The following is a 26980-nucleotide window of genomic DNA, read 5'->3' on the forward strand; positions in this document are numbered from 1 at the left end:
TACCGCTCACCTACCACATCTCACCTACCGCTCACCTACCACTCTCTTGCTTCTATAAATAGAGAGGGTGTGAGGCCTAGGACAAAAAAGGGAGAAGAGATCTTAAGCTACCACAAAGGAGGAGAGAATAGCTAGAGAGCTAGAGAGGAGGAGAGCATCTTGAGGCCTTGTATCAAGGTGTCGCTTGAGAGGGAGGTCGTAGAAGGAAGATGAGGGCTCATCTCTATGTATAAGCTATGTATTCTCCATTTCTTTTGCCTTAGTGAAATATTTGATTGATTCCCTCCCGTGGACGTAGATCCAGTTGGATCGAACCACGTAAACGATCTGTGTTTACTTGTTTTCTTTTTCGTCTCATTTCTATGCAAGGAAGTACATATCTCACAACAAATAATTTTCTTAATATTGAAAGAAAAACTCATGTTAGACGCTTGAGAAGTTTGCAATGACATTGCTTGCGTTTTCAGAAGGGATTAAAAGTTAATAACATAGTAAGAGGAAGGCATGTAGGTGATACCTTGCCTCGCTTAAGCTCCTAAACTGCCAACTAACCAACACCACAATAAAGCAAGGCTAGAAAAGTATGCTTATATCCATATTTGGTGCCATTCAATTTGGAATTGGATATGGACGTCCAAAATTTTTATTCTTGCTATGTATTTGTCCGTTTGAGAAATTCAAATGCAAGCACTACAGATGTAGACATTGAATGATGCAGCATGTTAAATTGTAGTGTTCTGTTCATATTTTTACAACACCCCCTCTCTCTTGTAATCTCCTAGCGAGAAGGAATCCTAGAATTGGTTGAATTTCATCCTCTCAAATTAAACAATAGATGCACGATAACACTATCAGTTGTGAATCTGTTTATGAATATGATACGATCCAACGTAGAAATCAAAATGAATTTCTTTAGAAATTAGGACAAAGCAAATGTTTTTCCTTAAAACTTCAAACTACTCAAGACGAATACAACAATAAACACCTACAATTCAAGAGTTGGGTGATCACTCTCAATTCCTACAATTCTAGACATAAGAAATCTCTCCAAAACCCTAAACCTAAGACTCACAATAATAATCACATACATACAAACCTATTACTGTCTATTTATACTAAACAATAATAAATAATAAAAGACTAATTTGCTCTTAGGCTAATCAAGGACAAAATTGCCCTTAGGCCGGTGCGTAACAGAATAAGGGACAATGTGATGTTTGACTCTTTAGGGTCAAAGGTTCATTAATGTGAACGAGGACGAGTACACAAAGAAACGCATAAGAGCGCATTTGACAAGCTATCATTTTTAGCTTAGATTAATCACATTTGATACAAAATAAAAATGCATGCTTATATCATCCTAAATGATAATTTAACTTTTCTTGAAATATAAAATTCTACAATGATTGAGATTCACATCATAAACAGGAAAATAGCTTGTCTAAAACGAAATATAATTTCATGTATGCACGTTCACCAATCCCTAAAATAATTCTGTTGAAAGAATAATAATAGAAATCACTGAATGAGGTCCAAGTCTTATGTTCATGTAAGGAAATTTGTTCTCCAAAGCTAGTCACCATCACTTGTGAAACTTTTAAAGAATCTGCTTTCAATGGAACGCACACAAGACCTAACGGGAAAGGATGATGGTTTCACTATTAAATACTCTATATATTTAAATATCTCAGAATTTCTATATATAGCCTATGAAGGGCTCAAAAAAATAATAAATTCCTTAGAATCCTCTAAGATTCTCTTAAATTTACAGGCTGCAATTCTCCCATCATCAAATATTAGGATTTTTTTTTTTGCTTTCTTACTTTTTCCATTGTATACAGCATTATAAGGAAATCCATAGGAGGGGGTAGTAACATGAATATCCTATTAGATGGGAAAATTGTAAAGGAGAGAATGGAATTCAACTGTGAAATTTTTCTCTGGCCCATTAATTTCTTCGTAAAAAATTATCTCATGCATTTAATTCATCTAACCGTATTTAGAAGTTTCATTCAAAGTTAAGTTCATAAATTCTCTCTTTTTCAGTGAATATTATAGAACGTGACAGTTATAAAGGTTCTTTCTTGATAATCATAGCAGGGGTTATTTGCAATGGTTTTTAGTTGCATGTAGGTTTTTTTTTTTTTTTTTTTTTTTTTTTTGATCATCCGAACGTGAGTTTGCCATTTTGAGGACCCAAAAGGGGAAAAAAGAAAGAATGATCACATACCTAAGAATTCTGTGCTATGTACGTAAATGCCCCAAGAAAAGAATATTTACATACATACCACTGAAATCCTGTGTATTTACATATCTAACATTTAAATTTGAAGCTATACAACCATGCCACCGTACTTATGCTTTAAAAGGTGTATTTCACTTTTTAAAACTTGGAATAGTGGAATTTTTGACATAATATTAAAGATTTGGGTGGGTATAAATGTAAAAAGCAGAGGCTATGATACTAGAGTTAACCCACAGCACATCAAACTGAAAAGATTATTGCAAAATACAAGAAACTACTATAACATGATCCTCAAAACAAAAACAACAACGACAACAACACAACACCCAGGGTGAGGAGGAAGATGGTGGGTGGTGGCTGGACAGCAGGTAGGGTGAGGTTGTGGATCGCGGATTCAGCAGAGAGGTTTGGAATGGGGGAGATAGCAGCTGGAAGGTAGGCAGAGGATGGCTGCAGCAGCACGAGGGATGTAGATGGGATACAACGGCAGATTGGGTTGTGGGCAGGGCTTAAAGAGGCTGTTTGATTTGTAAATAGCAAGTTTCGGGTGGTTTGGTAACATTAGCTGCAGTTGTGCTTATTGCACCTTGACAAAGTTCCTATGTACATCTTTTAATTTCATATGAAATATTTTTATAGGTTTTGATTTATTTGTCTATATAGCACAGCACACTTTTTCATTTGCTAGCTCAGGGGCTGTTTGGTCCGCAGCGAAAGGAATGCATTGCGTTTTTTTTTATTTTTATCAGAAGAAAGACAGATAGTGTAGAACTCCACTCAAATTCACTCTCGAGTTCTTTTTCAATGAATTTGAAATTCATTTGATTTGGGCGAATTTCAATATATTGCTTTTTGTAAAATGATGCCTCCGGCTACCGATGCCATTCGCCGCTTTGGTTGTCTGGTGGCCTTTGCGAAGAACTTCAGTTTAGGGATCGTGTAGGAAAGTTAATATTATTTTGGCAAAATTGATTCTGTGCTTAGCAAATGGTATTTTACATGTAAATTTTAGATATTATCTATGTAAATGTATCGGAAATGGGTGCTATGTATGTAAATGCCCTGTATAATACAAACTTCGTAGCCTGATGAAGACGAGTTATTCACCAACGCGAGTTAAACGTTGAACGTAATATCGACGGCTCTTATTTTGTAGGAAAACAACGACAATTTGGAAGATGCCAGCAATGAACTGATACTCTCAGAGGAGGATATTGTGAGGTTCCAAATTGGGGAGGTTTTCGTTCACCTGCCGAGGGAAGAAGTAGAGAGCAGACTCGAGAACATGAAAGAAGATGCCATTAAAGAGCTGGAGAAGCTTGAGGAAGAGAAGGAATCGGTTCTCTCTCAAATGGCTGAGCTGAAGAAAATTCTCTATGGTAAGTTTAAGGATTCCATTAACTTGGAAGAGGATTAATCTTTTGAATTTTTAGAACACTTTCAAAGAGTGTCATGGAAATTGGTGAATTGGGGGATGTTGAAATTTTGAGAATTAAGCAATTTGTTTTGGTTTGTGGGGATTTGCGTATTTACCATGCAGTTTTTGTATGTTTACATATTTAATTTCAATTGTTGATATCTAGTGATATGATATGTTAGTGTTATAATCATATCGAAATATATGCATGAAAATGTATGTTTTTGGTTGGAAAAGCTGATATTGGTGATGTTTATGATAGGATGTTAAAGATTTGGGTGTTTTGTAAGTAGATCTTGAAGTTTGGATGTTAGATATGTGTATACATAAGAATTATGTGATATGTGCATAAATCCCATTATGTTTTTGGCCTGATGGCTATGTATATATTTCGATATCTAACACCTAAATTTTTATATTTACATAAATGCCACTCAAATCATTGATAATATATCAAAAATATTGCTATTACTAATTTTTTATAAGTGATTTATACATCTTCATGCATATTTTTAATAAATAATAATAATTTTTATGTGAAATGTAAATTTTATTTAATTTAAATATTTAAAAAAAGAAGCTAAAGTTTAATTGTTAGATATATAAATATATAGGAATTAGGTTGTATTTTATGTAGACACCCCTAAAAGCAATTATCATTTGAACTTCTACAAGTTTGATGAGTACCCACAAATTCTTTACAGGCCTCTATAAACTTTCAAATATAAACAGTCTTCACATACTTTCAAGTCAAAAATTTGTTTTACTTCAACCATATGTTAAGATGGTTCAATCAACATCAAAATAAAATCTGATTAATTCATTTAAATTGACATAATATGTATATAGATATTGGATCTAACCCTTCATGTAATAGGTGTTATAGAATAACTTGTTGGGCAATTTGAGGCTTTTAAACTTTAAGCCCAATGCAAGATATCCTCTTTGGCTATTTGATTAGGACACCTCTTTGGGCTTAATCAACACTTTAATCAGGGTAATTACTCATAGACCACCCAAAACTTGTTATTTACTAACCAACCATTCTCTTTCATCCAATTTTCAAATTCCCACTCAAATATAAAAAATCATGATAAAATCCCAACACATTTTTGATCTTTAACAAATTGTCAATAATTTGATGTAGGGCTTGTAAGTACATCAATTTGGTAGTTCAAAAAAAGTCACACTAGTATTTAATTTATAAATATTAATATTTCTAATGATTTATATGTAATTATCCCTTGATCACTTGACAATATATGGTACATCCACAATAAAAATATTTAAAACCAAAATAAACTTTTGGGCGTATTTTCTCTAAATTAATAAAGAGGCAATTACATAAAAACCACGGGAAACATGCTATTTACAAATCAACCGCCCTCTTTCATCCATTTCAAAAATTCACTTCATATCAAAACTCTTGGTATGACCCCGACCAATGTTTTTCATTTCTATCAAATTTTCAATAATTTGATTGCCGCACATAAATACGTTGTTTCGGTGGTTCAAAAAAATCTAATATCAATCTTTCGGGTGGTCTGCATGTAATTATCCCAAAAACTAAAATATATCACATATATCCTAAATTTTGAATATTACGGGGCAGGTGAATTTATCACCTACAAAGCAAGCATTTAAAAACAATGAAAAAACGAAAAAGATGTGTTGATTTAATTGATAAATATGTCAAGATTTATTTAATCCAAATCCTGAATACATCGAGTTTATATTTTGACAAACTTTCCAAAATAAAATAAAGTAGAGACATGAAAAGAGACATTTACAGATGCAAAAGAGATTGTAGGGACACAGCTAAAGATTTAAACAGTAATTTATCACGGTTATGGGCTCTATTTGGCACAACTACAGCTTCTCAGTTTTTCAGCTCCGTTTGGATTACTTAGAAAATAATTTATACATAAGCCGCTCGTGCTGGCATAAATGAGAGAACCAAGTTTCCAAAAAAAAATAATAAATAATAAAAAAAAAGTGGGGGACATTTGCATACATACCACCCAAATTCTATGTATTTACATATCTTACACCTATGTTTTGTTTTATTTATTTATTTTACATTTATATCACCCTAAATCTTCATATGCAACAAAAAAAATAATATGAAATCCATCCAGAAATAATAAAATTATATATATCAACGAAGAAATGAAGTAAACAAGGGAGAAAATATTTATGTTGTGTATTTTGGCCTCAAATTCAACTCATCCCAATAGATCACAATAGGAATATCTGTAAATATTCAATAGAGCACCACTTTGTGGCATATTCGATCAAGCTGAATTCAACCAAAAACATAAATAAATAAAATAAAATAAAATAAAAAAAGCCAAATGGGGAAAATCCCATAATTGAAAATTTCCTGAAAGGCAAACTTTTGCCCTGGGAAAAAAATTAAATTTAAAAAGAAAAAAGGAGCTCAGGTTGAGACAGATTTCAAGTGGCAACTGAAGCTTGAACTCTTCCCCACCTGAAGCAATTTGTTCAGTTAGGTCATGCAGTGACAGTGCTGGATTCACAGGCTTTCCTGTGCATGCTATTTCCACCTGCAAATCGTAGTAAGTTTTATTGATTTTCCTCAATATCAGCCTAACTAATAGACTCTTATGTATTAATACTTGCTTAGCAGAAACCAGGACATAGAAGACATTCATAATCGGCTATCACGCGCATGGGTGCACGCACACACCATACACAAACATGGTAACGATGACTAACAGTAACATATACATTCACAGCTTCCCTAAATCATTAAAAAAAAAAATTGTAGAAAGTTAAGATGTGATTCTATAGAATAAAGACAGGCGAACCCATCTACAGTCGGAGGGGGCAATTCACCTAAAATTAATTTTTTTTACTTATATAGGAGGTCAATTTGGTCTTTTTGCCTCTTCCGAAACATTGTTTTGCCTCTAGTTAAATATCACTTTGTCCTTCATTGACCTATCCCTCCCACGCTAGGTCTAAGGGAGCAGTTTGCCCTCCTTAAAAAACAGACCGGTTCTGCCCCTAGCTAAAGACATCAGTTGTTTCATAAGTACTTCGACAAGGTACCAACTAATAAATGATTAAAAAAATACAGCAAGTAAAAACTTTTAAGCAAAAAAATAAAATAAAATAATAATAATAATAATAATAACTAACCTCTGCCTCACTTGCAAGATTTAGCTTCTTTACAAGGTACTTTGCAGGAAAGTAACAGGTAAATTTCCTTCCCTGCATCCAGAGTAATTGCATAACTCAAAAAGGTGAGAATGTTGGGTAATCAGATTTTTCAAAACAAAAACAAAAAAAAAAAATTCACTGCTCTAAGTACACTGGAATTTCGAAGTGTCAAACAAATTGTTAGACACCTCCAACTAATCATGGCAGATCTACTAAAATAAACAGATTTTCTGAACAAATTACTTTTTTTTTTCACAATTTATCCCAGGAGTTCTCAGAAAAGAGCTACATACCTTAACATTAACAAGTAAATTTCACAAACAAACATGACAGGAACATAGTCGAACTAATCATAGCAGAGCCACTAAAATAAAAAGATTTTCTGAACAAATTACAGAGCTACATTCCATGCTATTAACAAGTAAATTTCACAAATAAACATGACAGGAACATATTCAAGTATCACAGTGAAGCAAGTTAGTTCTACAAGGAAGAAACACCTACACAGAGGCTATATGTTTGCTGCGAGTAACTGAAAATGCGGGGAAAGAAATGTAACAAGAGACATTTGAAGGAGGGGCATCACTGAGAGTAAGAAGAAAGAATCACAGATTTACACAATCTTAACATGAATTTTAGGGTTACAAAAATTCTGAAATCTTTTATTAAATTCTTTTCTTAAAAGCCCCCGAGGAGTAGAGGCATACTAAAATTTCTCTCATTCAGAAATAGTCTAGGGGCACAATACCATGATTATCTTTCAAGCTAGAACATTAAAATAAAAATGAAAAAATGTGTATGGTGCTGTTATGTGAAAATTCAGTAGTAAGAAGATGTATATCCCAATTGCCTAGATTTTTTCTAATCAAACATCTTAATAGATTTCGTAGACATTTATTTCAGACCCCAGTTAATAATCAGTGTAGGGAGAAAGGTTGATGTAAACATAAAGGTAATACTTAACAATTTCATAATATCTTCCCGGGGGAAAAAAAAAAAGAAAACTGACATATTTAATATATAATATGGTATTGGGCAACCCATTAAACAAAAATTTTGTTGCACAAGATGCCTCAATGGTTATTTTACAAAATCTATCTGGTACATCTCATCTATTAGATAAAACTCAACTCGAGTGATCCAGATTATCAAACTCAGTAGAGCTATAAATAATATATATTTAGTACATCACCAGAAACATAGTCTATTCACATGATTCATCAATCTCCTGAATATCGCGGATGTAATAAATAAAAAAAGCATAATCGACCATTTATATAAATATCAGACCTCTTGAAGGTTGTCTTACATTCATCTCAAAGATGTATCCAAATCTGATTATCCCATTGCAAATTAATTTTTAAAATGTACAGTGATCAAAGTATCATGTGAAGCATATCATTTAGTTTAGGCATAGAGAATATGTAGTTTATAGTAATTTTATTAATTTTGTCATTATTAACATACACCATGAATCATGTTTTTTTGGACTTGGCAATGAGTAGATTGCATATGTACTAGCAAAAATCATTTTGTTGTGGTGTGCTTGAAATTGTAAACTAATGTATGATTCCTTCTGATGCATAATAGTTCCCGAATCTCTGATCACGATACTCGCCACCATTATCTGATTTAAGACATTCCAGTCTCAAAATTGTCTCATTCTCAGCCATGACCTTCCACTTCTTAAACACCTCAAATACATCAGATTTATGTTTCAAGAAGTATACACATACCTTTCTAGTGTGATCATCAATGAAAGTGACAAAATAAGGAAAACCTCCAATAGATTGAATTGAAATATGACCCATACATCAATATGAACTAATTCTAGCTTTTTGGACTTCAAATTTGACCAAATTTTGATGTATGTTTCTTCTGCTTGTTATATACACAATTTTCATAAAAATCTAGATCTATAGACTTTAAAATATGAAGACTATTCTTAAAAAGTAGGAACTTTATATATTTTTTACTCATATGGCCAAGCCTACGGTGCCAGATACGGGTATCTGAGATACCCGTATAAACCTTTGTTCTAGCTCTATCAAATGATTCAACCATCTCATTGATTAGGTAAAGAGCGCCTTCAATATTGGCCCAAGCTATCACCATTGCCCCTGCGGTCTCCTTCCACTAATCATCTGTGAAAATAGTTACATACGCTAACCTTACAAGTTAACTCACCGAGATCAAACTTCTGTTTAAATATGGAACATAACTAACTTGATTAAGCTTACAGACTGATCTATTTGACAACCTAATATCAACATTACTCTTTCTTATAATAGTGCAAGCCTTGTCAGCTCTCAAATACACATTCTTTAAATTACTCTAAGTGTCATTTTTAAACACTTCTTTGTTGTGGCAAGCATGAAAAGATGCACCAAAATCTACTATCCAAGATTTGGTACTATAAAGCGACAAAACTAGGGAATCACGTTAGATTTCACCTGTGGAGGCATTTGTAGAGAGATTTTTTATCTAGTCCTCCATCATTATCCTTCTTGAGAGCTTTGAAGTCTTTCTTAAAGTGACATTTATTCTCGTATTCCAATTCCTCTTCTGTTTTTTTCTTTCTCTGACCTGGATTTTCCTCTTCTAACCTTGCGCATACTTATGTTTGTGCTCCTACCCAAATTACTTCTTCTGTTTTCAACAACACGGAATTTGAATTTTCACCGCTCACCTACTTGCGGACTTTTTCATTCAACACTAACCTCACAATATCATCAAAGTTTCTTTATATTATCTGAAGAGTCACTCACCACAGTGACCAATCCATTCCATCTGTCTAACAATGAAGATAGGAGTAATTGTGCCTTGACAGTGTCATTGAACTTGATGTGTTCGTAAAGCACAACTAGTTTGTCACAGTGTTGAAGTTATTCAAGTGCTCCATCACTGAACTATTATCCATCATCTCTGTATTGAACAATCTCTTCATCATAAAAACTTTATTTGAGACCAAAGATTCTTCATACATCCTTGTTAGTGCAGCCAAGAGATATAACATAGTTTTCTCATTCACAATGTTAAAAGCAATATATAAGAAAAGTGAAAGATATATCAAACCTAAAGTTGTTCGATCAAGCACTTTCCATTCCTCCAGAGTAATCAATTCAGGCTTCTTGGTTATTCCTTTTAGTGGCAAATACAGTTTCTTTTAATACAGTAAATCTTCAATTTGCATTTTCCAGAACGCGAAGTTTGTACTATTGAACTTCTTCACCTTATACTTATTTCATCGGTCACTGCCCACTCAAATAAAAGATCTTCAAGAAACCCCACTTAGATACCACTTATTGTGGGATATTGCAAGAAAACGACGAGTCTAGTGATCTGAAACAAACAATTGAAAAGAAGTGCATAAACAAAAAAAACCAAACAACAGAGCATAAAAAATTAATGTGGAAAACCTCGAGAACAGGAAAAAACCACGAAGTCACACCACACTAAGAAATTCACTATGAAATGAGGAAAAATGTACATATTACACTACACTCCACTCAAATCATTTTTACAATCTTGTAATTCATGAACAATCCTTTCTTGATTGCACAAGAGAAATTCACAAAACAAGTCGCGCCCCATTTTACGTTGTTCGACTGCCCTTCCCGCAGTGAAGAAACCCAAAACTTAAGAGTTTCAAAGTGCATAATGGATTACAACTATAGGGGTGTTGCTTCCAAGCACTAGGTTTCCTGGCGCTCAGGTACATGGTGCAATATGAGCGTTGTTGTGTTCTTCCTATGCGTTTTCTTTGCACATGCTTGGGTTCTATAGTCTATCTTCTAGGCACTGGATCGCCCATCCCGAGCATCGAGTTGTCGAACACTTTATTTTTTGAATGTTGGAAGGGCGTCGGGTTTTCGCTTGTTGATGTCGAGTTTCCATCTAGAAAAACATTGGTTGGGTGCTAGGGCGACCCATTGGCATTGAGGCGCCTGGTCTAGTGCCAGGTTTCCGCCTGCTAGCGCCAGATTTCCCACCCCTGGATACTTCTCTTTGCCAAATCAAACTCCATTACAAAAGTTAGAAAGTTGAGATCTAGAAATGAGACTATTAATCTAGAATCCTATTTTTAGAGTAAGAAACACACAAGTTTCATTTATGAAAGAACTAGACAGCAATAAAAGAAAGAAGATGATGCTTTCTTGAACCCCCTCTCTCTTTAGCCCTCTAATATTTTTGAATCTCTCAATAGAATAGAAGCACTCTCCTCATTTAAACTATAAAAAATCTTAATTTGAACCTCATATTCTTCCTTATATGTTTTTACGTAAGCATGATGTGTGTGAGTGTGAACTATTGATGTTAAGCTGGCATCATAACTACTCTAAAACAACCTTCTTGATTACAGATTCACTCGCTCTCTAGCATCTTTCCAATACTTTTTAAGTGTTCCTTTCAAATTCTCTGCTTATTCTCAACAACTCTTCTTGAGTTATTATTTGCAACTTAGCAATCCTCTCAAAAGCCAACTTCTCAGCTTCGAACATATCGGTTTGCCCCAATGCAACTTCCTAGTCATTGATTTCTTAATCCAACGGTACACATGTGAAAGAGGAACTAGTCAAGTGAGCTGCATGGGTTCGACTAATGACTTTAATTAGTGTGGCTTTGTCAGGTACAATGTGAGCATGTGCAAAGTGAGATGTAATTTATAGCTCTAGGATTCAATTTCAGAAAACAATATAAATAAAGGGTTGAAAGTGAAGCATGTATATGGCGCAGGGCTCTAATACCATAGTTGATGGAGAAGGGAGGAAAAAAAACTCCTTGTACACAACTTGCAGCATCAACTTATAAAATTTGGAGCTTGTGAGCACATAATTGACCTCATAAATAATCAAATTATATTCATCATCATCTATAATAATTCAATCCTAAACTGTGGGCTCCTACAGAAATAGGATTACAAGAATAAGATCAAATATTTGAAAGCAAATCCAATCATTTAAGTTCTAAAAAACATTCAAATTTAAATTAAATATAATAAAATAAATAAAATAACCTAACAGAAAATTTAAATTAAAAAATTAAAATATATTCAACCATAAATAGAAGTGGCCCTAGAAAGCTTGAAAATAGGCTCAATCCAATCCAGTTATGCTCGAGTATGCATATAAATTAGTTTATAGCCAATTGGGCTTTTGCACAATGAATTATCTTGATTAATGACATGTACTATATATTAAAGTGTTGAACTTATATTAGTCCGTGAATCACACCCAAGAAATAGAGCGTAGATAAGAAGAGAAAAAAAAAGAGAGAGAAATAGAGAGAGAAAGAGACTTAAGAGCCTTAAGAATATAATATTAATAATATATATCTGGGTTTCTCCAAAAAAACTCTATATTTTTATTGTTCTTGTATTTATAAGAAAACAGACTCATTTTATGAAATATAGATAATGCCCCCGATATTTTTTATTGTCAGTCGGTCATTGCTAGTCGACCTTGAGATAGTAATGGGTATAACTGAGTCGTTGATGAATATTTGTCTCCCGCTTCTAAGTTGGTGAGACGGTCGTTGTTGCCTGTTGCGAGCCATTCATCTTTCTCCTTGGTCGGCCTTTCTTGGTTTGGTCGGTTGATTCGTTTGGTTCCCACTGATCTAACGAATCTTTATGCTCATCGGGGTCAATTCCTTGACACATATCTGATCCTGGTTCTTTTGACTTAGTCAACATATTCTTATCACGCATAAGGTTATAAAATTAAGACCTAGTAATTTGGAATAAAATTAATTCCAACCCAAAATTAAATCTAATCCTACACAATTCAAATTCAAACCTAACAATATTCCAAAAGGTAACTGATCCTACTTTAACTCAAAATAACTAACACATTCATAAATCTCAATAAAACGGAATACATCTTAAAACATATTAAAATAATTTATAAACATAATTTCTTCACTACATCATTCTATCATTCTATCTTATGTCATATTAGTAAGTCTTCTTCTCCGTATCAAACAAGACCAAACCGCCTAAGTTTATCTTCTATCACATTATTTTGATAAATGATAATTCTACAGTCTCACATAAACATTTCACATTATGAACACATTATTCATGCCATACCTTCATCCTGACAAGTCAATCACACCCAAGTTGGTCACTAGTCATTTTTTTATCACTCATCAATCAAATTCATGAAACATACGTTTCATAATCAATCAAAAAAACTAACAATAAATTTCCATTTTATTCTCCTATCGCATAAAATTGATCTCAACACATCACTATTTTAATAACAAGTTCAACTCTAGAAGAAATATTTGTATTTTTATCTTCATTCTCCTGCATAATCAATTGGAGATATCCAAACCTTCATACTTAGACTCACTTAATCCTCTAACATATTATTTCATAAATAATTGCACATCCACTAAAAAAATTGCAATCATATACTTATTATTCATCCTATATTGACACATTGGACATGCCGAATGCAGTAAAATGAGAATGCTAAGATTCATATGTGGCAAAACTAAAAATGATATGGTGAGAAATGAGTAGATTGGAGTGATAGTGCAAATTTTATATATTAATATGAGATAGTGGGATATATACTTGTGTGGTTTGAAGGAACTTGGTGAAAAGGATAAATTGGAAAAGGAAAATGAAAAATTTTCAAGTGCGTAGATCTATTTTAATAACTACATGTTAATTGTCCTAATTTATTAAAATTAAGCTATGTTAAAAGTTAAAAAATGTCCCCTAATTAGAAATTTAAAAATATAATTTTATTTAAATGTAATATGTATTATCCTATATATTAAGATTTATGATGAAATAACTTAATACTGAGATAACAATGTGGCACAATCACTTCATTGAAAATTGTAAAGAACTGTGGATATTCATCTAGGATTATAATTAGAAATAATAAATAAATAAATATATGTATATATATATATGTATGTGTGTGTGTGCGCGCGCGCGCGCGCGTGTGTATTTAAAAAAAAAAGCCCAAGGGCTAATATATTAAAGAGGAAAAGGTATAGATAGGTTGTATGAGAGGGTCTAAAAGAAGGTCCAACTCACACAATACAACATATACAAAAACTCAATAAAACAAAGATACATAAAGATAAAAAACCAAAAAGCCACCAATAGGTGCAAAAGTGCTAGTGACGTCCTACTTTAGTCCTCCATCTTCCTCTAGTTCTCGGAAGGGAGCTGACTAACAAATTGGTAAGGTGCGTACCATTACCCTAAGTAACCAAAGTATTATCCATCAGATTTCTAAGATCAAGTAGGTCTTCACTCTTCTTCTTCCTCCTGGATGTGTAAAACTCTCTCTTCCTCTAGTTCTCGGAAGGGAGCCAGCTAACAAATTGGTAAGGTGCGTACCATTACCCGAAGTAATTAAAGTATCATCCATCAGATTTATAAGCTCAAGTAAGTTAAATCCTCTAAAAATGTCCAACATACACTGTAGATCTGTCATTCCTCATCCGAGGATTGACTCATTTGATCAATGGATTGGTTCAAAGGTGACCGAACAGGTGTAGGCCATTGCACATCATGATCCCCATGAGTTTGGGTAACATTGACATATTTCTGGACCTGATGAGACAGTGGTGAAGCAGCTGAAGTATTTCTACCTGTAATATCAGTGATAGGCTCTAGGGCAGGCGGAATCTGAAAAATCTCCCTCTCCTCCACGATAGAAGGTTCCAAAGACGGGGGAGCTACAACATTGTATGGAGACTGAATGGTTGACATATTGCCTGTGAGTATAGTGGCGTCTTCAGGTGTATCATTTTGATGATCAATAATGTCAATAACTTAGAGCTGATCGGGAGGAGATGGAATCACTGTCTCTAGCGGAGCACTTTATTTTTTTGGTTTGAGGTGGGGGTAGATGATGACATTGAGAACTGGAGTGGCAGAACATTCGACAGCTCGAACAATACGAAGGAAAATGCTCAATCTCTATCTTTTGTCAATATCTATGGTGCTGTGTGTCCAACCAGATTTTCTCAGAAACGGAAGAAATAATGTCTCTTTCAACAAGTACTCTAACTTCAGATGGATTGGAAAGATTAAAAGTAGGAATGTCCGTCTTGAGTGGATTACCATAAGCTGAGGCAATAAAATACAACACTTTTTAAGAAAAGTAATGAAATTTCAGACCAGGAAGGAGAATCCAAACCAGAATGATTGGTAATTCCGTCTGTGGGTAAAAATCCACAGACCATTTCAGAATCTTCATTGCTCTGTTATCAATCCAGATTATACTTCTAGCAAATAAACGTGTATAATCTTCTTCATTATTAATTTGAATAAGAATGTCTCTCATCTAGTAATCCAATTACTAGATAAATTATAAATAAATGAAATCAACAATAGTAAAGATTAGAAATGAAAAAAAAAATAATTAAGTCTAAATTGCTCATAGAGGCGCATCCAAAAGACTAGACTGATCGAGGAAAAGATAGCAGACTGCACTTTAGAGGTGGATAAACATGTTTTTATCTGACAATAGTTATATTTATTTACATATATTTTTTTACCGTTCCTTAGCATTTCTTTTAAAATGTAAGAGTTCATGTTTTTATTTTAAATATTAATATCAAGAAATGAAATAAAATATGATATATGTATGCATATGGGAATCACTCCTAGATAATACTAATGGAAAAATTCAATGTACCCGTGTATAAAAGTGAAAATGGTTGTCTACAGTCTACCTTTATGATGATTTGGAAAAGATTAAACGTATATTTTTTTAAAAATATGCACATATTTTTAAAAGTGTTTAGACGGTGACTCCCAATAATGAAAAGAATAACATAATAAATGAAAGTAGAAAAATTGTTTTCATTATTATTATTTTTTTACCACACAATCTTTTTTTTGTTTACTACATTTTTACAAAATATTTTTAAAATAATAATTATTACAATTTAGAAACAATTATTCGCTGAGTATTTTAACGTAAGCATTCAATTGCTAACATTTTTACATAAAAATAAGATTTATGTTTGATGGACCTTAATGAGTATGTATACAGGCGTCGAGAAGCACCGCTAATAGGTATTAGTTCACTTATATTTTTTGGTAGATGTAAAAATTTAAATATAAATAAATTGTTGCAAATATAAATTTCATGAAATAGAACGACTCTTTTGTGTTTTGGATTTCATTTTGTTATTAAACGAAATTGTCAGATAGTTTTCCTCTGCTCAACCGATAGATCTCGCCTTGGTAATTTCAAACTCCCGGATCGGTCCGTGACGGAGCCATGTTCTATTTTATGAATTATTAAATAAAATTCATATTTCCCTAACAAACTTTCATGTTATAATCGGTCAGACAAGTAAATTTCATTCTTGCATAAAAACAATCACAAAATATTTATATGGAAAGAACAAGAATATAAACCACTTTTTAAAAGATATATAGGCATCACAATAGTACAAAGACCCTCTTTGCTCATAACATGCTGGTTTTCTATTTTATCACGTGAATCTTAAGTTGCTATGCAATCTGCATTGTTTATTAGATTTCTTCAAAATATGTCAAATTTTGATGAATTTTAAATTATTGTTTAGATTGAACGGAATGTATTTACTGGTTATACATCAGATTAAAATTTGCCTAAACTAAGACTTAAATAATCTGCAACTTCTAATCTCTACTATGTTTTTGTGCACTTGACCTTAGATTTATATTAGTGAACTCTAGACCTTTTCTTTCCTTGAAAAAAAAAATTAGTGAACGCTGGACCACGGGATATCAAAAATGCATATTCCTTTTCTTATCAATTCTATAACAAAAAGGCCATTTTGAATAATTTTTTTTACTAAATTCATTGAACGTTTTAAATTAAGATTATATCCTTTTATTATCAGTATAAGTAGAAGATGATACACACTGATAATTACATTGTTATTGATCCATGAGTTAAGTCCATCAAAATTGAAAAAGCAAATATTTTTAAAAACCAATCCATTTACGTTCAATACATCTCCTTTTTGCACTTGTATTGGTATGTTGTTACCTTTTTCGTTTAACATTTCCACTTCTGCTCAAGCATAATCTTCTTAGATAGCATTTTATTCTTATGTTTTAGTAAAATTTGATATAAAATTCCTTGGTTTTGTCATGTTATTGGTGAATTTCCACATTCAATATTATTTTTTATTAGATATATGAATATTTCTCTTTAGAATTGTGTTGATTATTTTTCAATGCTATAAAAAATGAAGAAAAAAACAAAACTAGGCACAAATTTCATAGGTGAGGCAAAAGGATTATGAAAATAATATTCATATATAGTTCCATAATGTAAAGATACATAAATTATGAAAATAATATGCTAATTGCTAGAATTAATAGCTAATTTCCGTTGCAGTTATTATTAGCCTTTATTTGCTTTTGTTTTCATATTTATGTATTTCCTAGTTGGTTTATTTCTGAATTTAAGTCCTTTTTATTTGGATTTTGTGATATATATTTATACCTCTTTTCCTATCAATGAAGTATGAAGCTCTATTCTCAAAAGTTAACATTATATCAGAGCCATGGTTCTAACCCTAGAGCCACTACCTTAGCCACCGACCACCTGTAGGGTTTTCCCTATAGGATTTCTACCGCCGATCAACTACAGGTTCTCTCTGCTTTTCTTCCTACCACCAGGATCAACGTTGCCAGGATCAGCGTCGGCCACCTACAGGTACTCCCTGTCATTATCTCCTTTGTTGTGCCACCTATGTCGTGCCTTATTTTCTTTCCTTTGTGTGCCTCTTTTGCCTCGTATTCTTTGATGTTCCCCCTTTGTTGCATCTCCTTTGCATTTGTTGGCATGTTCCAACCATCAGAGACCCCATTTGGCAACCTGAGCTTTCTCCAGCCGACCTATTCTCCTTGTTGGTATTTCTAGGGCTTCCAGCCACTGGGTCTTTCTCTGTTCGGTGTCTGAGATCTTCCTATGCTCGGCAACCCAACATCACATTTAGCTCAGTTGGAATCATGATGGACTCTTGCATCACTGAGCCTTCTCCTGACAGTGTATATAATCCACTAGAGGGTTGGCACCTATCTCTATCCCATTGTAGACCGAATGATCAGAAAACCAAATGAACTTCCTAATCACTACCCATAATCTGAAAGGTTCTAATTTTCTCCAATGGTACCAAGTCGCGTCCCGTGAGATGGTCGAATTTCCTGCATTCGGCCATCTCACGAGAATGATTCATGAACCTCCTAAAATTAACCTGACGTAAGAAACGTGTGAAGTGAAGAATTACATGGTCATGTCGTGGCTGATTAACTCAATGGAGCCTGTGATTGGTCGTTCGTATATGTTTCTTCCTTTGGTCAGTGCCTTATAAACTACAGTTCGGGATACCTACTCAAATGTAGGAAACTCCAACCAACTTTATGAGGTCTTCCAAAAGATCCACAAGATGGAACAGGGATCGAAGATTATGACTCAGTATTGTAATGATTTGGTGGCCTCATGGATGGAATGTGATCTCTACTATGACTACACGTTGGAATTTCCAGCAGATCTTTTCCTCTCTCAAAAAATTGTAAAAAAATATCGCATGTTCCAATTTCCGGCATGCCTTAACAAAGACCTCGATGAAGTTTGGAGTTGAATCCTTAGTCGGGATCCACTTCCTTCCACTCATGCTACATTAACAGAAATTTAACGCAAAGAGAGCCAAAGAATTTTCATGCTCGACACTTCCAATTCCGTCGAATCAACAAACTTGGCCACTAATAGTACTCAATACTCGTCCATGCCATCTCGAGCCACTGGCTCCACTTCTTATTAATGTCATAAACCTAACCATACTCGAGACAAGTGTTGAAAAATCCATGGAAAATTGGTATACAAATCTTCAGCCAAATTCTCCTCTGCCAAAGGTTTCATTACAGCCAACGAGCTCCCACTCAGAACACTCTGAAATCACTGACTCTCTTAAGAGTCAGATAGAGCAATTAATCAAGCTGCTCTGATCCAGTCAGTTCACTTCTGGCCCGACAACCTTCCATGTATATCAAGGCATCACTGCTATGACACTCACTTCTTTTTCAAATCCATAGATCATTAATTCAGGTTTCACAGACCGCATGACTAGATGTTCTCAAGCTATCTCGACATATTATCCATGCTCTGAAAAAGATACAGTTAAAATTGTTGATGGCTTCTGTAACTCTACTGTTGTTAAAGGGTCGGTTGTACTAGCAATCGGTCTAACTTTAAAATCCGCGTTACATGTCCCCCTTATTGAGGTGTAACATGTTATTTGTTAGTATGTTTACACATGACATGGATTGCATTGCTCATTTTTCTCCTGATGTTTGTGTTTTCAGGATCGTTGTTCAGGGAAGATGATTGGAACTGTTAAGCGAGTAGTCTGACTCTACTTCTTTCAAGACAAAAGCATGGAGAACAGGGACACTTCTCCCAGTAGTTGCAATTTTTCTCAATCCACTGAATCACTTATTATATTATTGCATTATCATTTGGGTCGTCAAAGTTTTCAATATTTAAAAAAATTGTATCCGTCGATGTTTACTAATAAAAATTTTGCTAGCTTTAAATGTGAGATCTGTCAATTAGCTAAACATCATCGCGTTCTTTATCCACCCCACCCTTACACGCCTTCAGCTCCTTTTCATTTATTCACAGTGACTTGTGGGGACCATCTGTATTTATTTTAGTTTTTTGGTCGTTGAGAGAGCTTTAGAGATCGAATTTCAAGAAGACATATTAGATTGTAAAAAAGACACTGCTCAGAAATTTTGCCCTCATTTTGTGATGGTTTTTTTATTCAGGGTTCGAGGTTTCTCATAGGCGCAAGCCCCTATAATTAATTATCCCTCTCAATAACGGGATAACACTTTTGATTAAGGCTAGTCATTAAGAATTGAATATTCAACATATAATAGCAACAGACTAAAGATTTTAAATTGTAAAATTCATCAATTGAAACTAAAGCGGATGGTGGGGAAATGAAGACGAAACCCGATTAAGATCCCATGGTTCCGTCATCCCAGATCGTTATATCACTGATCTACTTAGCCAAAAGAGATAGTCAACCCAACCTGACATAAGGATTCTTGCCAACAGTCATGGGTTGCGTCGTCTAAGAAATCTTTGTAGATCTGGGATGAATATTTGTCTAAGAGGACAATTTAAGTCGACCTTAGCTAATAGAAGGTTTTGTGGCAATCAATTGTACTCTTATGATTCAGAACTTAAAAAGTAAAAAATTATTTGAAAATATACGAGTTGCGACCTTGACTGCAATATAATAGTATCATTTGACAACAACCACCCGGTCAGAGGGTTCTCGTGGTAACCGCTATTTTATAGTGTCATTTGGCGGCAAATTACACAGACATAGGACTCGGGTCACATCTTTATTTGCATACAATTATATTTATTGTAAATATATTGATACATTTGATATGACATCCACTCTTTGTGAGTTGAAGTCAATTAAAAATTTATCACCCTCGATAAACTGTTACGAAGGGTAGATAAAGATTGCTTTTAACTTTTAGTGGTTTATTTTAACTTGAGTATTTTAGTTTACAATTTTAAAAAATCTTGATTTTAAAACTTGACATATCCGATTGAAATCTTCGATTAAGACAACCATCATCGGGAAGTTAAAAATTTTAAACATTTATACTTAAATGGAATAGTTAAATTCATCATTTTAGGGTATAAGTCTAGTCAATTCCTGTCTTTACAATAAGAAGGATCGGACTAGTTGATTTGGACTAATAATTATTATCTTTAGAATTTAGACATTTAGTTCAAATTTGTTAGACTCGTCAACTTCAGTCCTTACGAGAAAAAGGATCGAACTAGGTGATTTGGACTTATAAATTTTTATTTAAGGATTTAGGCATTTCTTATGATTTACTGGACTCGTCAACTTCAGTCGTTACGAGGAGGATCGGACTAGTCGGGTGGGACTTACAGCCCTATCCTATAGACAAGGCGACACGATTAGCCCGTACAGCATTCTCGAACCTAATATTTGAACATCTAATACATTGGTTGGAGCACATGTGAGCTTTTTATTCATGTATTTGTGTTATTTTACACAACTTGGCATATCTTAAGGCAACTTGCATAATTTGAAAGCAAGAATTGAATCACATGTAAGACTTGAATTTATATAAATTTGCCTTATTTGAATGAATATATTGATGCATGTAGAGTTTCACTTTAAGCTTCATACCGTCTTTTGTTCGCTTGTAAACATGGCCTGTTTGAAATATTAATTCTTCATTTTAACATTTAAAAATAACATTTATGTCATAAACTTAGCCCTAATTTATGATATTTCATATTTAACTTAAGCTTAGCTCCAATCAAGTTTAGCCCCAATTTGTGATGTTTCACATTTAAGTCAAGCTCAGCCCCAAAATTATAGAATTTGGTATTCAATTTAAATTTAATCTTCCAATTTATGATATTTTATATTTTAGTCAAGCTTACAAGCTTATCCCCTCCAAATTATGATATTTTGTTTAAGTCAAGATTACACGCTTAGCCCCCAATTTATGATATTTCATATTCAATTCATTTTGCAAGTTCAAGTATTTCACTTTTAAGTTGTTTACAACTCTAAAAGTATACATTTAAATACATTGTAATTCCAAAAGTTCAAATTTTTAAATTGCTTTGACAGGCTTAGGCAGAGTATCGTTCAGTTTAGACGGAGGAAGACAGGGACAACTCTGTGCGAATTCTGATGTAAGAGTAAGGATGCATATGATTTTTGCACTCAAACAAGGAGGCAATAGGGCATGGTTGCGTGAACAGAGAAGGGAACAGATCGAGACAGTAACGTTCGGTTATCTGCGAACATACTTGTGGAATCGAGTAGCAAAGAAATTCAAACAGAAGGCTTGGAGCGGTACAAAGAAAAGGATCGCGATAGGGAGGAATGACGAGGTCTTCGATTGGATAGGGCAGAGCCGATTGAACGGATTTACAGTGAGGAGTTCAACCTTACCGACGAAGAACAGAAACGGAGGATTTCGACACATGAAGGAGCTCCGTGCGAACAAAAGAGCGAGAGAAGCCACTCTGTCCTGCGAAACAGGAAGAAGGGACGTTCCCGCGTTGCGAAGCGAAGACTTCTCGAACAGAAGCAGGAGTTTGTTCTCTCGGCTGTGGTCCTCTCTGTGGAGAGGAGGAATACCAACAGTGAGGTGAGCCTTCGCGGTTTTGCTTCGACCCTCCCAAGTAGCAGGCTAGTGTGTCAGGCTTCGTTTGGTGAGTTATGAGCAAGAAGTGAAGCGGGAACAGTTGCATGAAGATTTAGAATTAATTAAATTTAATTAACCTAATGACATGAGTTTATCTCTTAAAAGATAAATAAGTTGTTAACTTAAAATACTTTCGCTCCTTCATTTTGACTCAATTCAAGTTCTTCAAACCAACAATTATCGTGAATTATCGTGAATTTTTTAATTTTATTTTAGGTGAATTCTTGGTAAGTACGAGCGTACTCCATCATAGCTCGTGTGCGTGTAGGGACACTTCTCAACAAAAATGAGGTAGCTAAGAGAAAAAATCAGCACCTTTTCAAATTGGCTCGCTCCATTATGTTTCACTATATTGTCTCGAAAAGGTTTTGAAATAATGTCGTGTTTACTTCCACCTATCTCATCGATAGAGTCCCCATAAAAATTAATAGCTTCAGAACTCCATTAGTCAACTTAATGTCATGTTTCCCGACCAATTGGTTTTGCACCACTCTTAAACCTAAATTTTTTTAGTGCGATGTCTTTGTTCGAAACACTACCCATAATCGAAGTAAGCTTGATCCAAGGTCTATAAAATGTGTCTTTGTCAGATATTTTATAACTCAAAAATACTATCGATGATTCTACCACAAATAAACTCTACGTGAGTATCGATGTCTCCATCTTTGAAAGTGTTCCCTACTTCCTTGTCACTATCTCAAGTGAGAGAGAGCTTGATTTCTTAGACACTATTTCTTATTTTACCCCTGTGAATATTTCTCCAACCACTATACCTGAGGAACCCTCTATCGCTCTGGATCTTCCACCTACTAGACAACCAGAAACTCCTACCATCCTTCGTGTCTATACTCGGCGCACTTGTCTCGATGTTCCTACTCTGGAGTCGCTACCCCTTTACAGGACCTAGAATCCACTCTGAGCGACATCCTCATATCTAACCCCACTCCAAATAAAAAGGTGAGTTATCCTAATGAGGTATGCAATCAGGAAAGCTCACTTTATTTCTTGAAAAAGTATATATTTTTCCACAGTGTACGCCAACCTACAAAGCATTTAGCTAGCTCTTCCTGGAAAGCTGTTGTGATGGATGAGATAACTGCCCTTCAGCAGAATCATACTTAAGATGTTGTTGATCTTCCTCCAAGTAAGAAAGCAACGGCGTGTAGCTGGAGTTTTAGCACCAAGTTTAACTCAAATGAATCCTTTGAACGCAACAAGGCTCGGTCAACTGCCAAAGGCTACTCACAAACATACAGAGATGATTATGAGGAGACATTTGCTTCGATTACTAAAATAAACATCATTCGTGTGCTACTTTCCCTTTCAATAAATTTGGATTGGCCCTTACTCTAATTGGATGTAAAGAATGTTTTCCTAAATATGGATCTCACAAAGGAGGTGTACATGTGTCTCCCTCCAGACTTTGATGTTTAGGCAAATTCATAAGGGTGTTAATGGGTTATGATTTTTCTCATGCTCAATCAGATCATATTTCTCTTCTTTCGGCATTTCTCCAGTGGCCAAATTGCTATATTTATCATCTATGTCTACGATATTGTGCTCACATGTGATGATCTACTAGGATTAGAGTCTCCGAAAGACATTCTTGCTACTTCATTTGAAATGAAAAACTTGAGGTCGCTCTGGTACTTCTTAGGCATGGAAGTTGTTCGGTCATCTCAAGGCATTTGTCTGCCTCAGCACAAATATGTGCTTGATCTATTGGCAGATAATAACATTCTCATTTGCAAACCAGTGGTTGTCCTAATGGGAACCCAATGAGAAATTAGTTGATGTTCCCAATGTGGTTCCAATGAACAAAACTCAATGCCAACATCTTGTAGAAAGCTCATGCACCTCACCCATGCTCGCTCCGATATTTTTCACCCATTAGGTACTGTGAGTCAATTCATACATGATCCCTATGAGTACAATCTCCAAGCTACCCACAGAATCCTTCACTACTTAGAAGCACACAAGGCTCAAATTTGTTTTTTTCTCGCAATACACATCTCATTTTATTGTTGCTTATATGAATGCAGATTGGGTCGGATTCATCCCTGAGCGGCAATCTACCTCCGAATATTGCTCATTCATGTGGGGAAATCTTGTCACGTGAAAAAGAAAAAATTGTCAATTGTGGCCCGAAGTAGTGCTAAAGTCTAGTTTTGCTTCATATTTTTGGGTATCTATCAAGCTTTCTGGTTACACATCATGCTTCGTAAATTACATATGTCGGTCTTTGCTCCTCTCCAGTTGTTCTGTGATAATAAAGCTGTCATTAACATTGCTCATAATTAGGTCCAGCATGATCGCACCAAGCATGCAGAGATTGACCAGCATTTCATTCAAGAGAAGCTCTATTCATGAGAGATTTGTATTCCATTTGTTCTTTTATCCAATAATCAATTAGCATATATCCTTACCAAGAATCTTCGGCCGTTGTTTGATGACTTCAAGTCCAAGTTGAACATGATGGACAACTATGCTTCAATTTGGGAGAGAGTATTAGAATTATTAGTCTGCAGTTATTATTAACCTTTATTTGCTTCCGTTTCAATATTTATGTATTTTCTAGTTGGTCTATTTCTGAATTTATGTCTTTCCTTTTATTTGGGTCTTGTAACGTGTATTTATACCCCATTTCCTATCAATAAAAGTATGAATCTCTATTCTCAAAATTAACACATACATAGTTCCATAATGAAAACGTACATAAATTAATAAAAAAGAAATCGAAAATCAAATTGCAGAAATTAAAATCCTCAGAATCTAAATATGCATGGGATAGTATAACTCACTTGATTCTTAAGTATGATGCAGATATTTATGGCAACTTCGTATCTCCCCCCCTGCTGGAATTTCATGCCAACAAGGAAAATAAAATCAAATTAAGAAAACATTATTTTAATTGAGTTTACTGATGTATCAAGAGAAGGGAGCCATTTCTAACCTTTCAGGCGAGGAAACTAAAGAAAGCCAGATTGGAATGATCCTCCTTTCAGATCCAGCATCGGCAGCATCAAGCACAGATTGAGCTGAAGGCCTAAGCACTTTTATTTTCCTACCAACACCATGCACTCTTCTAGCATTAACCGCCTCGGGGGATGTAGGAACATTTTTTATTTCATCTTGAAATTTCAGTTTGCATGAATGTTCGCAAACCTTCACTTTATGCACGTGACCATCACTAGCAAAGTTAACTGTTTCCTCAACCTTAATAGCAGGACTTGGCAGACTGGATTTATCAACAAAAATTTCATTGCTATGCTGTCTCTTATTACAAGATGTTTTGTCGGATCTTTCCCCATTTGAAGAATTCTGCAAAGTTAGCAGACAAACGTCTTAAAATTTTTAAATAGCTTTCTATAATATAAGGAAAATGATAGGAGCATTCACATACATACCACCCAATTTCTGTGTATTTACACATCTATGAACTAAACTCTATTTTTCACATTTATAATACATTAATACCCACATCTTTCATGTCACATAAAAATTACCCTATTTTAATTTTTAAAAAGTGAAATACACCTTTTAAGGTAGCATATATATAAAAATTGAAGTTTAGGTGTTAGAAATGTAAATACATATGAATTAAGTGGTATGTCTGTAAATATTCCAAAATCATATAGCGTATGTCCAAGGAAAGTCTTACTCATAATATGTTTTTTTAACTTACCTGCCTTTTAAGGTAGCATATTAAAGTCTTACTAGAGTTCTCTTTAATATGCTCACTGTTATCACCGCTTTTCTTGGCATGTTCATCATTTAAAGAATTTAATCCACGTAATGTAGAAGCCCCATTCGCAGCTGCTTTTGTTCCTTCCCTAAATCCTGTTTGAGTTCTTATTTCAGGAGTAGCATCCACTAATGAAGATAGTGATCTTTCCTTTCTTCTGATAGGCAATGTCGTCAAACGTAACACTTTTGGAGCATTAAATTTTCTTCTTTTATAGGGTAAAATTTTTGTTCGGATAACTTCTAAGTTGTGATCAGGCCTGCAAGAGGTTTAAGATCACATTGCTTTGATAAAAAATGAATAGCGCTAAAGCCTGAATAAGAAAGCTTGATATTGTTTTCAATGCCCACAAAAAAAATGTATCTTTTTTTTTTTTAACCATGCTGTTCAAATGACTAAGAGGACCTTCTTGGGTGATTTTCTTTTGTAAAAAATAAAGTAATTGCATGGTGGTGACTTCTGTTGAGCTTCACACAATCAAATATGTGGAAGGATGTTCGTGAAAAGTAATGTTTTGGGACATGTAGAAGCAATTCATCACCACAAAACACATATAATATGAAAAAAAAAATGGATAGTAGTTTCTTCATCAAGATAAAGTAATTAAAATAGTTCGAGCACTAGTTTATTGCAACTGGCTTACTGAAGGAAAGCAACATACTAAAGTGAAGTTAAATTCAGATCTTTCCTAAATTTGAGATGAATCATGTTATTTTGGTGGAAGAAATTTTGCATGACTATATAGGGGACCTAATTTGGTTTTAAGGTGACCAACACTGCAAAAATATTAAATGTAATATTCCATACAAAGTTTAGATAAAAGATGGATACGTTGTTAATGTAATAATCCATGTGTATGCATCAACTTTCCAAGTTAACAAAATCATAGGAAAATTTCATCAAATAAAATTGGTGAAATATTTGGGTTTTTGGAAATCATCCCTTTTGTTGACCACACAACTCCCATCAGCTACAAGATTAGCTCCTTTATTCTGAACCTCAATGCAAAAATCATGGATAAATAAAGATACATATTTACCCATGAACACACAACATTCTATTGCATCAATAATGCATTATGTGATTTTGAAATTTATATATATATATATATATATATAT

At 34.1% G+C, this 26980-nt stretch overlaps 2 protein-coding genes across 5 annotated transcripts in view; one reads left to right on the top strand and one right to left on the bottom strand.

The window, feature by feature from the left end:
• Window positions 1-3852, top strand: part of LOC110029285 (probable prefoldin subunit 4) — an 11239-nt gene extending 7387 nt beyond the window's left edge. For all 3 annotated transcript variants that reach the window (XM_020731512.1, XM_020731513.1, XM_020731514.1), the window contains one exon: window positions 3402-3852. In XM_020731512.1, the coding sequence (XP_020587171.1) occupies window positions 3402-3662 (261 nt within the window). In that variant the 3' untranslated portion in view covers window positions 3663-3852. The remainder of the gene's footprint in view (window positions 1-3401) is intronic.
• A 2029-nt stretch (window positions 3853-5881) lies between these two features.
• LOC110029278 (E3 ubiquitin protein ligase DRIP2-like) overlaps window positions 5882-26980 on the bottom strand; it is a 53951-nt gene continuing 32852 nt past the window's right edge. The window contains exons 3-7 of one of the 2 annotated variants that reach the window (XM_020731503.1): window positions 25802-26120; window positions 25070-25437; window positions 24918-24971; window positions 6828-6899; window positions 5882-6229 (exon numbers count right to left, since the gene is read on the bottom strand). In XM_020731503.1, the coding sequence (XP_020587162.1) occupies window positions 24944-24971; window positions 25070-25437; window positions 25802-26120 (715 nt within the window). In that variant the 3' untranslated portion in view covers window positions 5882-6229; window positions 6828-6899; window positions 24918-24943. The remainder of the gene's footprint in view (window positions 6230-6827; window positions 6900-24917; window positions 24972-25069; window positions 25438-25801; window positions 26121-26980) is intronic. The other variant, XM_020731504.1, reaches the window with a different exon arrangement.

This window comes from Phalaenopsis equestris, unplaced genomic scaffold (assembly GCF_001263595.1).
Source record: "Phalaenopsis equestris unplaced genomic scaffold, ASM126359v1 Scaffold000552, whole genome shotgun sequence".
NCBI classification, from domain to species: Eukaryota; Viridiplantae; Streptophyta; class Magnoliopsida; order Asparagales; family Orchidaceae; genus Phalaenopsis; species Phalaenopsis equestris.